This window comes from Mauremys mutica, chromosome 19, assembly GCF_020497125.1.
Source record: "Mauremys mutica isolate MM-2020 ecotype Southern chromosome 19, ASM2049712v1, whole genome shotgun sequence".
Classification (NCBI taxonomy): Eukaryota; Metazoa; Chordata; order Testudines; family Geoemydidae; genus Mauremys; species Mauremys mutica.
In genome coordinates, this window is record NC_059090.1 from 10,672,625 (window position 1) to 10,687,503 (window position 14,879).

The following is a 14,879-nucleotide window of genomic DNA, read 5'->3' on the forward strand; positions in this document are numbered from 1 at the left end:
CCTTCCCCCCACGCCAGAGTGGCCAGCTAGAGACTCCTCAGAAGCGGCCAAAGCTGGGACCTCAGGACATTCCAGTCAAAATTCCAGAATGTTCTGGCTGTCTGAGCCCTGTGCTGATGGGCTGTTGGCACCAACCCTCCCCCTCCCTTCTTACCTCAGTTTCACTCTACACCTGTCCCATCCCCCTCTCCCGTCCCATTTAGTTGGCACTCTCCTAAGTAACACCCCCTACCCCCACTCCCCCCCCAAATTTTTTTGAATTAACATGTTTGCCGCCATCACATTGTTCACTCTGCCTGTGTGTTCTACCCAGTCCCCTACCCTGTGTTTGTCTTGTCTATTTAGATAATATTGTCCCATTGTTTCCTGGCACTTAGATTGTAAATTCTTTGAGGGGCAGGGACCATCTTTTTGTTCTGTGTTTTGTACAGCACCTATCATCATGGGGTACTTGTCTTCACACCTAGAAGCCCCATCCATGGACAATATAAATAATAATATGCTCCTCTCTGGACAGGAGATCAACTTCCAATGCTAACTGCATGCAGGCAAAGTCCATACCTGAAAAACAAGTTTGCAGCCATTGAGTGAGTCTGTCCATCCAGAGGTACTGAGGGGAGAGATTTCGTCTCCGGTATTTCAGCGGTTGGTTTCTGGGTCTTGAAGAAAGCATGGAAGAAGCAAAACCTAGAGGGGAAAAAGGAAGAGAGCAGATGAAGATTTGACTTGGGTTCTATGGGCCTATACAAAACCACCTTTATAAAAAGCAAATTCAATATTGTAAACAGCATGTGCTTATTCAGCATTTCTCATCCAAGCATCCCCGAGCACGTCACAAATTTTAATTAAGCCTCATGAATTCTATAGGAACCGACCCCACCAGGTACCTGCAGTTAATGGAAGAGGAGGGTGCTCAGTACCTCGAAGAAGGCCGTTAACACCCTGCAACATCATTTTTATTACTACAATACTCATTTAGGCACAAAGACCAACTTTTTAAAGGTAGTCAGGTGCTTGAAGATGCAGATAGACACCTAAATACCTTTGAAAACTCTGGCCCAAAAGATTAGAGGTATAATTTTCAAAGCATCTAAGAAGTGCCTAAGTAATCTAAGTCTTACTGAAAACCAACGGGAGGTAGGCTCCTAAATTATTTTGGCATTTTTGAAAATTTTACCCTAAGTGACTGGGTCCAAGGTTGCCTGTCAGTTGCTTTAGTACAGGGGTAGGCAACCTATGGCACGCGTGCCAAAGGCGGCACAAGAGCTGAATTTCAGTGGGACTCATACTGCCCGGGTCCTGGGCACCGGTCCGGGGGCTCTGCATTTTAATTTAATTTTAAATGAAGCTTCTTAAACATATTAAAAAACTTATTTACTTTACAGACAACAATAGTTTAGTTCTATATTATAGACTTGTAAAAACGTTAACATGTATTACTGGCGCGCGAAACCTTAAATTAGAGTGAATAAATGAAGACTCGGCACCCCACTTCTGAAAAGTGGCCAACCCCTGCTTTAGTACCACTCCAGCCTTCTATCAAGAATCACCCCACCACTGGGTAGCACTAAGTAGTCTTTAAATCCTTCTCACCTGACAACATCCATCACCAAATCCTCTTCCATCTTCCCTTGACTGTCAATGATGCTGACTAGTCGGGCAATAATCCATTTTCTCAGCCGAACCACTCGGTGCTGGGTCCTTTCAATAAGCAAATGGATACAATTATAAAACAGAAGCTCAGACACTGCACTGGATAAGAAAACACTGAAACAATGGGTGATGAGACTCTGAATACAGCATAAACTTTCAGCAGCATAAATTATAGTTAGAAATCAGATAGAATGCAGCATATACTGACACATATGCAGAAAGAAGTGACAGGTGCATGTATAAAGGTACCTTTCCTAAGCTACCTGCATTTTCTCTTCCGCTGGTATACATGCACTTTATAAACAAATATGAACTCAGATCAATTCTAATCCAATGAGCCTCGGTGTTCCACCAAAAACTGCTTCAAGAAAAGCAAGAATGTTCCTATGATTGAAGACCTTAAGTCACAAGGAGAATACAACATACTGACAGAGTGTCTTTTACCCTTGACAAGTCTCTGCCCATGTCTGGGGTGAAGCATCACACTGGCGTACCACACCACAGTAACAATTAAGACACACAGGCCCCTTTCCTTAACGTCATCTAAAATTGAGGGAGTGCAGCTGGAATTTTAACTAGGCAGAATACAATTACCCAAACTTTATTTGATCAGTGCTCCAACTGTCACAAAAGGTTCTGTATCACAACTGATCAGGACCTAAGTTTTATATCTCAGTTTGAAGAGACACTGAGCAACACAGTGTCCAGCTGGGGTAGTAGCACAGTGAGAAAGCACAGTGACAAAGACCACCTAGAGACAATTCATCCCCCCAGTTTTTCCCAAGAGGTTTTCCCAATAGGAAATTTCTATGGTTTCCCAATAAGGATAAAGGAAAAGAAAACACAAGCTGCTCCTGACCTAGGACCAGCGAAAAGTGTTGCTGGGAATCAGCTGTTGTAGCTGTCCCCCATCTCCCCCAGGCAAACAAAACAGAGCTAAACACAGGAAGATGCATACAACATGGCTCTAAGAAAGAGGAGGGGCTTGTACTGTAAATACACTCACATATTTACTTTCTCCTGGTTCTGTTTTTGCCGGCTGGTGGTGAAATCTAAGCAGCAGTCAAAATCTGGCCTAAGGAACATCCTCTTGAGCCAGTCGACGTATTTCAGCAACGCTACAGGCTGCAAGTGTTTCACCACCTTCCAGAAGCTGGGCACAACCGGATAGCCTTGATTGGTCAGAGTGGAGAAGCCAATCATCACCGCCAGCTGCTTCTCTGGATCATCACAGCCCTCTAGGAATGAGTTAACATAGGTTTCCATCTCCGGAGCGAACTTAAACCGGTCCGGAAGCTGAAAGACAGAGTCAATACAAGCAGGTTACGGCCCATCATATTGCACGATGGAGACAGAGAAATATGCACACTCAGTCACTGTACAAAACTGACTTTGCTCTGTACTTGCACTTGGTACAATAAATCCTGGGTCTGAACATTCACTGGGGCAGTATCAATACTCCAGATTCCCACAACCCACTCACCCCTTCAGATGTCATTAGAGCACAAAGTGCTGGACAATGAGCTCATGGGCTCCATTTTACAGATGGCAAAGCTGAGGCACAGAGAAGGGAAGTGACTTACACAAGGTCACCCAAGAGGCTAATGGCTAAGCCAAGAATACAACTCAGGTCTCCTGGGGCCCACTCCAGTGCTCTATCCACTAGACCAAACTGCTTCACCTACCAGCAATGGAGTCTTGCATGCTCTAACCTGCCACTGATCTTGGACTTCACCAAACATTAATCTCAAACTGCAAGTAGTCCTCCCTCCCTGGTAGATCAGACACCACTGATACAGGTGAGGTCTTAAGAACCATCAGCTGACAATGTTGCCCAAAAAGTTTGTGAGAACTGCTCTATCTTCCTGCAGTAGAAACACAGCACATAAATGTTCAATGGGGCCTGTTCTCCCAGGCTTGCTGAAAGCTGTGCAGATCAAGTGGTTCAAATTTTGAGACTAGGAGTGTTGTAAATAGTGCCACATGGTGCTGAGATCTACACTACAGCCCAGACCCAGACTGCATATATGCTAGAATGATACAGACAGCAGTCTGCAAGGGGTAGAACTTTCAGCCCAGCAGTACCAGACACATTTATTTATCCCATTTTCCCAACGGTCTTGTACAATCCACAGCGTTTCAATTATGTCATACATTCATCCCCACTCACTCGACTGTGCTGTGAGGAGAACGAAAATATATCTGGAGAAAGCTTGAAGGGGAAAAGAACAGTGACTCCATTCCAACCACATAATGCAACTTTTCTAAGTGAATTAAACAAATTGTTTTATGAAATGTCAAGATCAATACGGTGATATGAGGGAAGCTGGAGCAGTAATGAAATTTAAAGACTGAATGTTCCCTAAACTAGAAAGCCAGTAAATTTCACAGGTGATTAATCTGCAGCCACATCCATTTGGCCATAAGACATATGCCTCAGAAAGATATCATCTGCAAAGCACAACTGAATGAGCTTACATTTGCATTCTATTGGTCAGCTCCTCCAGTACTGTCAGTATTGTCCAAAATCAGCAGAACCACCCCGAAAAATGTCATTAAAACGTGATTCTATGCTGAAAGCGGAGTAGCACCGGGATCCAGGGGTTTCATGTTGGTTGTCTCTTGATTAAACAAAATCAAATGTGCTCGCTTTACAAGTAAAAAAAAAAATATATATGGATTGATGTGTTTTTAGGAACAGGGGAATCAAACCAGCACCCAGTCTCCAATAGCCTGCATCGGTGACTTGGAGGAAAGTAAGAACCGAGCAGTAGTTTCCCAATTGCCAACCCTGCTAATTTAACCTGGGATTGGAGGCTCAAACTAGTAATAAAGGTGCTGGAGATTAAATTAATTAGCATTTATTTCTGTGCCTTCATATTAGGCCTTCCATGTCACCTGTCCCATGGCCTCGTACAAGGATGACAGATCAGAATTTAGTAAACAAGTCTACTGATGCGCAAAGAGGAACAGAAAATTCAGTCCACTCTCCCACAGCTGTATTGGCTTTGCAGGGCTAACCGGAGCGAGATGTTCTAAAACTGTAAATCTGCAGATATTATAGAAAAAAAAAAAAAGCCAGAAGATGCCATTGTTACCCTCACTTGCAGACTACAACTGCACTTCAGCTGCTGCTGTGATACCAGCAATGGAAGCTTGGAACACTAGTTTGCCCCAAAAAAGAAAAAAGAGCAATGACTGCTGTGTCCACAGCAAACGGCAACAGGACTGCATTAGCCCAGAGCCTAGCCAATGCCATTTTTTGGTAAGTATGGGGCCTTTAGCATGGGTTGCATCATATCCTCACAGAGATGCCTACCTGAGCCGATACCACATGATCCCCATAGTGCCGCATCACTTCCCCTCGGAGAACAATCTGTAGCTGGTCCAGAGACAAGAGTGGGAGAGCACTGCCCAGCAACCGGTAGCACATGTAACTGAGTGAAAAGAGAACAGATTCCCTCAGCGAAGGCCACAGTAGTAACACCACACACACGGACAAGGCAGAGAAAGAAAAGCACGTGTGTGTGCTTCACAGAGATGTAAAGAAATGGACAGCACTCAAGACTACAGGGACACTACCAGCCTAGCACTCTAAGGTGGGCAGATTTTGTAAAAGAACGGCATTTCAGAGCATAAAATGAGCATTCATTTATCCATCCTGATGCTGATTCGAGCACCGAAATACAAGACTTGGGCAGCTCCTGTTGGAAAATAGTCTCTCTTTTTCCCTGTAAATTGCATGCAGCAAGTTAACAAAATCCCTTAGCGATAGGCCAAGGAAACAGTGTTTGGCTCTGGATTTGGGTCGGGTTTCAGGGAGCAGATTTGTGAACAAACCAAGGTTCAGATTAAACAGTGCCAAAAAACCACATCTTACAAGATTTTGACTCCAAACAGCATCAATCTCAATACAGCAGATGACTGATGAGCTTTGGTCTTGAAAATATTTTGGTATCTTACCCTGAAAGCTTGCTAAAACAGCTAACTCTTGCAGTCTCAACCACCTCCGTGTTAGAAATGGAAACAATAGATACTTTTCGGTTCTGTGTCAAATCCAAATCCAAAGGTGCGCATAAGGTCTAACGATTTGAATTCAGCCCACAGTAACACACAAAGGGGACTGGACACAAGTTTCAGGATCTGGTCCACCTCCAAATCTCACATTAAGAAGGACACTGTTAAATTAACCAGATTTCAATGTAAGTAGTTTCAGGTTGCACATCTGCCCTTAAGTCCCTCTGCCAGTTTCCAGGGTCTTCACAGTCACATATGCCTAATTTTTTGTCCCCGTTATTACGAACAGGAAACAACATCACATTGTAAGCAGTATTTCCCAGATTGCAGCAAAGCTGCTCCTTCAGTTTGTCACAACTAAATCTGGGATAAAAAAATTAAAAAAGAAAAAGGGGAGGGGGAATTTCTCACGAAAAATCTGTCAAGTTTTTTTGGGTCAGGTTTTAGTTACCATACAGCAGCAGAACTTATGTTCAGCTAGAAAGCAGAAGAGTAGATTATATTGAGAACAATGAATGACATTTAAAAACAAACCTGTTAGGACCCGACTTTTCCTTAAGCAGACCATTCTCCACAGCTTCTTTCCAGAAGAGTTCAAAAGCACCTTCCTTCACAGACACTCGTAGCAAGTCCAGCCCGACATGTGGAAGATTCCTATCCTTCTTCTCAGATCTGGCAGCAGTTTTCAAAACCTTCACAAGCCTTGAGAGAAAAAGCAATCACAGGAGGATAGGAAATCTGAACTATCCGGTTGGGAAGGAACTTTCTGAAGGCAAAATCCCTTCCTCTAACCACCTTTTGGAGTGGACAGACAACTGCATGGAAACTAACAAGTTATCCATTGCCACTGCCTCTAAAGATGAGCAACTGATCTGAATACTGGGATCAGCACTCTCTGGGATCAGCACTCCATACCGTGTCTCCCATTAGATTCAATGGGAGATGAAGGCATCCAGCACCGCTAGGCTTCAGAGCCAAATTAGGTTTCTCATTTATATTCAGGAAGTTGGAGACTTGGTATCTTTGCATCCTTCTACAGCTCACCTGGGAATGTTCTCCGTGGTTACGATGGCAGATGAGCCTAGCAGTATCTTCAGCTTATTGGGTTTCAGAACCCCAGGGAATTTCTGTATGCCCACGAGCAGGAGGTGCAGCTGCTCCGGGGTGCTGAAGGCCGAAGTGAGGTCAGCCTTTAAGGCGCTGAACAGGACTTCCTCAAACACAGCTTCAGGAATCTACACAGCAATGCAATTGAGAAGCAACACAGCAAGTGATACCTGTTCTACATACCATTATTGAATATTATAACTATATGCGGTAAGGGGGTAGGGTTTTTGTAAATACCCTAGAATGGATGCAGTTATACCAGCACAAATGTGCTTTATACCCAATATGGCATATTCTCCTTCCTATACAGAAATAGTTATATTGATATACAACATCGTTATACCAATATAGTTGTACTAGTGTAATTATACTGGTATAGTTAAAGGGGTAAAAAGTTTGTGCTTAAACAGGCCCTAAGAGACAAGAATGCACAACATCAAAAGCCACGGTGGATCTGATAGGAAGAGGGATATCAACCCTTTTCCTTGGCTTTTAAAAGACACAGATTCTGACCTAAAAATATCTTAGGGACCCATCATCGATTGCAGCAAAGGCTGTATAATTTTTGGCACCTTATAAACTTTCTTTTTACTGCTGTAACCAAAAAAAGGGCAAACCAAGAACGGGGCCCAGATGGTCTCTGCCCTAAGAGCTTTATTTTATGGCTGTAATTGCAAACTTCCTGCTGCATTATGATTCTTCTCTCTTTCAGTGCTATACAGCCATGAGTTTTTTGTGCCATTTCTTGCACTGATACAAATCAATTTTAAAATGGTGTTGTTCATCTCAATGGGATTTTCCTGGCTGAATATTTTGAACACTAATATATTTTGGAATAAACTGGATAGATGCTTTTGAAATAAAAAAAGATAAGCTCCATTGTTGAAGAACCTACAAAGTATCTGAATCTGCCAGAGATCAGGAGTATGGCAAGCATACAAAAAAAAAATAATTTCAAAGTTGCTAGACCAAGAACATTCTTACATAAAAAGCTTGGTTAACTTGGAGTTAAGGTTGCTAGTCTGCATAGTCTACCCACAGAAACCATACAAAGCAAGGAAATACGCATCTAAATTATTCTACACTCTCTTTATGCGATAATCCTTAGCTCCCCACCTACCTCTTCTCCAGACCCAACAGACCAAACATATCCACCCTTATCCTGAGTAACCAACACTGAGTAACACATAGAGACTTATACTGCTGTTGCCCATGCACCAATTTTATGGACACACAATAAGCTTCCCTATACACATGCCATATGACATTTTTTCATGACCACCAAGTGTCCGGTGCAACACCCAATGAAGTCAATGGAAAGACTCCTTTGGCATCAGTGGAGCTGGTTCAGACCCAACCTAAGAAAAAACAATACCAGAAACAAAAAGTTACGCTATTCAGGTGCCAGGTCTTATACCTCTGTGAGGATATCAACGAGCGTTTTCCTGGGGAGATCTCTGAGGTGGGCATGGTGCTGTGCCAAGCTCTGCAGAAGTCGGACAGACTCCAGGAGGGCCTTTTTGTCCTAGAAATTAAAATAAGAAAAAAAGTAAAGGCTACACAGCCAAGGTTAAGCTCATGGCTCCATAATGAATATGCTGAATCTTACTATTATTAGTAATAAACTGACCCAATCGCTTCTTGATGCATAAGTCAGATCTTTACGGTACAGCATTCCCTGTGTGTGACTGACACATGATATTCTATCTCCTCTGTCCCTCCATCTATGGTCAGTTTTTATACCGTTACCATATTACCTCTCTCCACATCCTTCCCTTCCCCTCCCCAGGTTTCACATCACAGGACGATTGGATCTGATAACGTTCCTACAAGGAGGCACCTTAAACACATTTTCTGGATTTTCTTGACACTTCTGATTTCCAGCTGTATATAATAAATTTTAATGAAACAAAGCTTGTGATTTTAGCAGCAGGTATCAGCTATCTGAGGTACCTGTCTGGCCCCATCACCAAAATACTTGAGCACCTTGCAACCTTAAATGTTTTTATCCTTATGACACCCCCATGGGATAGAGACATGCTATTACCTCCATTTGTAAAATGGGGAGCTGAAGCACAGAGACTCTAAGTGATTTGCCCACAGTCACACAGGAAGTATATGGCAGAGCAAGAAATTGAATTGAACGTGTGATTCCTAAGTCCCCAGGCTAATGTCATAACCACTGGACCATCCCTTCTCTCTGGGTCTTGTTCCACATTTGGGACAGCGCCAGGTCAATTGCTCATGAACAAGCAACACTCATGTTACCTTTGCAAGACGACCAGACTGGAAGAGAGACAGTACCCCAAAAAAGTTTCCAAAGGCCGCATTTCTAAAGAGTTTCTGAAAAGAAGAAAATCAACACTGTAGTCCAACAATTCAAAATGCAAAAACAGTTAGATCTCATGTTCAACAACAGCTCCCACCGCAGGTGAAAGCTACTCAGAAGCAGGCAGGAAGAGTCAACCTTGAATATCCTTCCATGCAAAAGGTACTGTGCTGCCCTCAAGACACATATGCAGACCTCTTCAATGGAAGCGGTGCGTGCACATCGGGGTCCTGTGACAACATGGTTAACTCCAGATTCCAACAGACAAATAGAATCATTTACCTTACAAGGGGCCCCAAAGCCAGGGTGAAGAGGTAATCGATACTCACTAAGGAACACACAGGATTTACAACAATCATCTGGAGTTGCTGTGAGCACAAGGCAGACCTACCTTTTTTACTCTCTCAAGATTGTGTTTTTCTTGTATCTGCTGCAGGACGGCATGCAGTGGAATTTCTTCAAAAAATTGCAAAACCTGGATATCACGACCAACATGAGAGAGAGATTAAACTCCATGAGAAAATGCTCTACTAACATCCATATTTACCTTCAACAACTATAGACTGAAGGAAGAACTAGAACTGAACTCTCCGATTCTTTCTACCAACCTTAGACCGGGTCTACAGTTAAAGTTTCCCTGCATAGCTATGTTGGTTAGGGGTGCCTTTTTTTTAAATTGCATTTTATTTTCCAATTACAAGGCTATGCTGGGAAAAGCCATAGCGTGCACACAATTTTTCAAGTATAACTGTGTCTATAGTAGAGTACGAAATATGCGTTGACCTCTAGAGGTGGTCTTTCTGGTCAGAATAGAGACCTGCAAAAAGAACAGTCTTCACTGCCCATATTGTCTGTTCCGAAGGCACTTCAGTCTTAACAGATTGGCACCAGACATGAGCAGACTGGCTTTGATTTTAAATTTTTTTCAGTTTTTTCAATCAGTTCTAGAGGCCAACCTATTTTAAAGCCTGGTCTGCACACAGTTTTTGTATCGTTCTGCGTCAGCAAGGGGTTTCATTTTTTTTTTAAACCAATACAATTATACCAGTACAATCTCTATATCAGTACAACAGTGTCCACACTAAAGGTGCCCAATGTAGGTACAGAAGAACTCCTGGCTTATGAACTATTTGGGGATTGAGGAGTTCATAAAAAACCCCAAAAGTTCATAAAACTGAAGATCTCAAAATGACTGTGGGTACGATTCAAAAGTTAATGCATTAATCATTCAATAACAGAGTATGCAAACAATGGTAACAAATGTATAAGGTATTCTTGATTTTTCTCTGGGAGAATTGCATCTCTTTGCTACCCACTCTCATCTTTTCCAACCTGTATAGCTGCTTGTCCATTGGCTAAAGGACTGAATTCTCGTTCAGCAGCAAAAAACAGTTCATATAATTAGTTGGTTCGTACGATTGATGTTCAGGAAATCGTAGTCCTGCCATAGAGCACATTCCCCTTACCTTATGGGGAAAAGCTATACCAGCCTCAGTGTGCCCACACTAGGCGTGGGGTGGGGTTGTACTCCTTTACCATATCAGTGTAGCTAAAGCAGTACAACTTTTGTGTGTAGACAAGGCCTAGAAGAGTTCACTCTGAGATACAAGAGCTCTTCCCAAGACCCCTGTGCATCCAGAGGTTAACCAATCAGAACTCCCAAGTACTTAAACAAAAAACAAGCCCCATGCTTTCATCAAGCCCCATTAGAATGTTATTAACATACCCATCAGCACTCCATAGAGAGTGCGCTCCCCTGGGAAAATACCAACCTGAGCTAGTGCCAGGCTGAAACCTGGACGGGCTGCCTCTCGAGTTGCTCCCAGTCCTTCTATCAATCGTTTTAGAGTATATTTCAGCTCATCTTCCTAAAAAATTATGTTTTAAAAATACAGTACTTTTAGGAACACTTTCCTACAATAAGGAAAATCATACGGATGTACTACTAGTCAATACATAAATATTGTCTGAACCATACTCCTAACTGGGTTCAAGACTGTGCTTTACAAAGAATACCCAGTTCTAAAAATGCACCTCACTGCCCTAATTCAGACTCACCAGGCGGAAGCATATACCCCTGCAACTTGGTTTGCTCAGGGATTTAACCCAGGTAAAGGGACACTGATTGGACCAGGGAACAACTGCATTGTAACCAGATCCTCTACTTCACAGCCACAGAAGGTAGGGCTGGGATTGATTATGCACCCACTCACCCCAAAAAAGACAGTGCCCCGAGATCTAGGTCCAATCACAGCAACCCCCTGAGAGCCTAGGCCCAATTCCCTTAACCCTTCCACCCCCTCCTGGACCCAGCCAGCCCCCTGGGACGCTGGGCCCAATTCCCTTCCCATCTCTTGGGGCTCAAATCCTCCTCCCCTTCCACCCCCAACCATTTGGGAACCTGGACACAATTACATCCACCGCCCACCCCCAGCCACAGTCCACCACCCCCCCCGAGCCCGATTCCCTTCACTCCCCCACCTCCACCCCCCCAACCAGAGCAGATCCCTGGGGCCCTGAACCCACCTCCCTTCCTCCCCACACCCCGGGACTCCACCCCGCCTACAACAGCCCCGAGGGCTCTGGATTCACCCCCCCCACACCCGCCACAAACTCCCACCGCGACCCCAGCCCCCTCCGGTCTCCGCCGCTCTGACCTGCTCGCTGGCCCGCAGGTACCGGATCAGGCTCTCGGTGGCAGCCAGGCGAACCTCCTGCTGGGGCTTGGCGATGTCCCAGAAAAAGTCCAGGAACTGCCGGTTCTGCTGCAGGACCCCCCGCGGGCCGGAGGGGGGGAGGGCCGGGTCTGGGGCCGTCTCCATAACGCGACCGCCGCTGCTGCTGCTGCTGCTGCTCGGCGTCCCACGGCCACGCTGCAGCCGCACGTGGGCTCCCGGGGCCAGCCCCTTCCGGGTTAGCCCCAGCAGCTGCAGCAGCAGCCGCCACCCCCCACGCGTCCAGCCTGTGCCCGGGCCTCCCGGCAAGCCGAGCCTCCCCAGCCCTGGGAAGGGTGGAGTCATTGGCTGCGTTGGTCAATCATACGGTTCCAGTTGAAAATCCCCTGCTGGATTTCAGGTTTCCAGTGCAAACAGGAGAGAGGCACCGGCAGCAGGGTCCCACTCCCAGCAACGGAGCTGTTTTCACCAGACCTACCTTCAGCCTTACTCCTGAGTTGGGAGCCACAGCCACCGCTTTGGGAAGTCACTTCACCTGTGCCAACCGGTCCCCCATCCTACAAGGTCCTGCGTGCCCTCTCAGCCCAGCGCAGGGGGCACTCGGCACCGCACATGGCCAAGCCTGTAGGAAAATAGTGGAGTCTCTGTTTTTTAACGAAATATTTATTATTTTCCCACTGCGTCCATCCAAAAATGTACTTAAACTGAGCTACCAGCTCATTAAGTGTCCATTTACAGGTTTCAAATATTGGCAGGTATCATTTTAAGTCTCTCCCTCTGGGAAATGCAGGGTTTTGCTGTGGGCGCTTCAGTTGAAAAAAGCTTAAAATCTCGCTGACTATTGATTTAACACCCCCACCCTCCAACCCTTCATTTAAATTGTCTCACACATGCAAAATCTAGGCTTCAAGAAGGGTGATACCCCGGCTCCACGCTTGGGGAGGTGCTGCACTTTGGGGTAGCCTGTGCTGTCAGTGTGCAACAGTCTTGTCTCCCTTCCCCTTGGGCCTTTGCGTCCTTCAGTGTTCACAATCCCCCACCCATATCGCAATGTCTGAAGATTCCCCCATCATTTTTAGGCTGAGTGACTTGCCAAGTTTAAATTCATGAGCAATCTGTCAAGTGATTTTAGTGTTTGTACACAGTTTTGACGATGAAAAGTTCTATGTAATGTGCTAGGCATTATTACTAGTTATAAGCAGGGAGAGGAGCTCACGGGCTATCATGAGAGATCTAGGAAAGGGTCCCCTTGGCAGAAAGGTTGGATAGGAACTGTAAAACTTAAGACCAACTCTCATAGCTTGAGATAGGCCCCACGCAGGCAGATGGGCCAACAACTCACAGCAGAGAACTGGAAATCAAGAACCAGTGATGGGGGATCAACTCATTTCTTTTTAACATGTATTGTTTAAATTTTCTAGAATCACACAATCTCCATTTCACACAACTCCACAGAGCGACCAGTGTCGATGTCTCAAACACACACAAAGTAGGATCTTCCTTTTGGCAGCATCTAGAGTCAGTTCAGATTCTATGAATAGGGACTCTCTCTCCTGACCTAAATTTTAAAGTGAGATTCTCTAAAACTGGTTGCTGTGCGGATATGGATGCTGAGAAAGCTAGCCTCTTAAATGCTTTTGAAATATGACAGCCTAGTTTTGTCTGGGTCAGACATTAGCCATATTGACAGAATCAGACTGTGGAAAAAAATCAATAAAAGTCTTGTAGTTCAATAATAAAAACCCAAAGAGCAGCCCAATAAAAGAAAACAAATAAATAATGCAAAAGATATACCTTGTAAGATATTAGCAGTTTCTCGGCTACAATCCATTATATGCCCTCAACACTGCCACAAAGAACCAGGATAGGTTCCCACTCAAGATGCTATTTATCAGGAAGAACAGTCCAATAAATGTGTGGTGTAGTTTTTCCTTTTAAAATCTCTTCTCATATCCTGTTACAAATAGAGAGAGAAAACAGAACAGTATCTGGAATGTGAAATAACTGTACTTTCTATTATGCTGTTAGTGACAGCTAGGCAATCTGTTGTCAACTTAAAGGCATCCTGACAGATTGATATATTATTTTAAAACAGATTAAAAATCTTATTTTAAATCAAATATCCTTTGTGTTCTTGATATCTTAGATCATTAAAAGTGAAAATGTTTGTAACATCTAAAGGCTTTTCACAATTTATGCTGTTTACTTCTATATTCCACTCAGGTTGGATGGCAAAAATGGACAGTGCTCAAGAGTCATTTTAAAGGCCATTTCATTTTATAGTTTCCGTATTGGTGCTGCAGTGTTCGTGTTGCAAGCACTGTTCAAATCCACTGTTTTTACATTTAAAAAAAATAAAAAAACATTTCTATGAATCACGGAGTTTGTAAAACTATTTTTTCTTTCCAAAACCTAAATGCTGTGGCCCTGTGCTGCCTGACAGCATTTCTTTAAAAGTACCTGACAGAGTACACCAATGTGCTTGCTATGAATTACATGTTATTGGTTTCTACAAGTACATACATGTGATAACAGCCTAGGGTGATGGGGAAAAAAATCGAGACAAGGGGTGGAGGATAATAGGTGCCTATATAAGAAGAAGCCCCAAATATCAGGACTGTCCTTATAAAATCATTTCAGAGAGCAGCCATGTTAACCTGTACCCAGGCATCTGCATCTGAAGAAGTGGGGTTTTTACTCACGAAAGCTTATGCCAAAATGAATCTGTTAGCCTGGAAGGTGTCACCGGACTCCTCGTTGTTCCTATAAAATGGGGACATCTAGTCACCCTATAATGGCCCAAGCCCTGATGGCGCTGGCCTGGGCTGTGATGCTGAAGGCAGTAACTACCTCTCATGGGCCATATACAAGCTGGAGGCCTGGGGGCCAGCACCCTATGGCCCATACACAGGCATGCTGAGGTAGCAGCAGCTGCATTGGCCCCTATAGCGCACACAGCCTGGGAATTGGGGGAGGCAACACACTAGCCCCTATGGTGCTGCCACAGGGGCGGGGTGGCTGCGTTGGCTCCTGTGGTGCTAGCACAGGCAAGGGGGGGGGGGGGGGTGACTTTTTAGACAGGCAGCACGGCGGGCACC

At 44.4% G+C, this 14,879-nt stretch overlaps 1 protein-coding gene across 1 annotated transcript in view; it reads right to left on the reverse strand.

Moving 5' to 3' along the window:
• Positions 1-14,659, reverse strand: part of MYBBP1A (MYB binding protein 1a) — a 76,547-nt gene extending 61,888 nt beyond the window's left edge. The window contains exons 1-13 of the mRNA XM_044993607.1: positions 14,484-14,659; positions 13,576-13,735; positions 11,764-12,403; positions 10,879-10,974; positions 9,498-9,581; positions 9,046-9,120; positions 8,195-8,302; positions 6,715-6,905; positions 6,205-6,372; positions 4,973-5,090; positions 2,660-2,949; positions 1,594-1,701; positions 562-687 (exon numbers count right to left, since the gene is read on the reverse strand). Of these exons, the coding sequence (XP_044849542.1) occupies positions 562-687; positions 1,594-1,701; positions 2,660-2,949; positions 4,973-5,090; positions 6,205-6,372; positions 6,715-6,905; positions 8,195-8,302; positions 9,046-9,120; positions 9,498-9,581; positions 10,879-10,974; positions 11,764-12,126 (1,727 nt within the window). The 5' untranslated portion in view covers positions 12,127-12,403; positions 13,576-13,735; positions 14,484-14,659. The remainder of the gene's footprint in view (positions 1-561; positions 688-1,593; positions 1,702-2,659; positions 2,950-4,972; positions 5,091-6,204; positions 6,373-6,714; positions 6,906-8,194; positions 8,303-9,045; positions 9,121-9,497; positions 9,582-10,878; positions 10,975-11,763; positions 12,404-13,575; positions 13,736-14,483) is intronic.
• Positions 14,660-14,879: the final 220 nt, after the last annotated feature.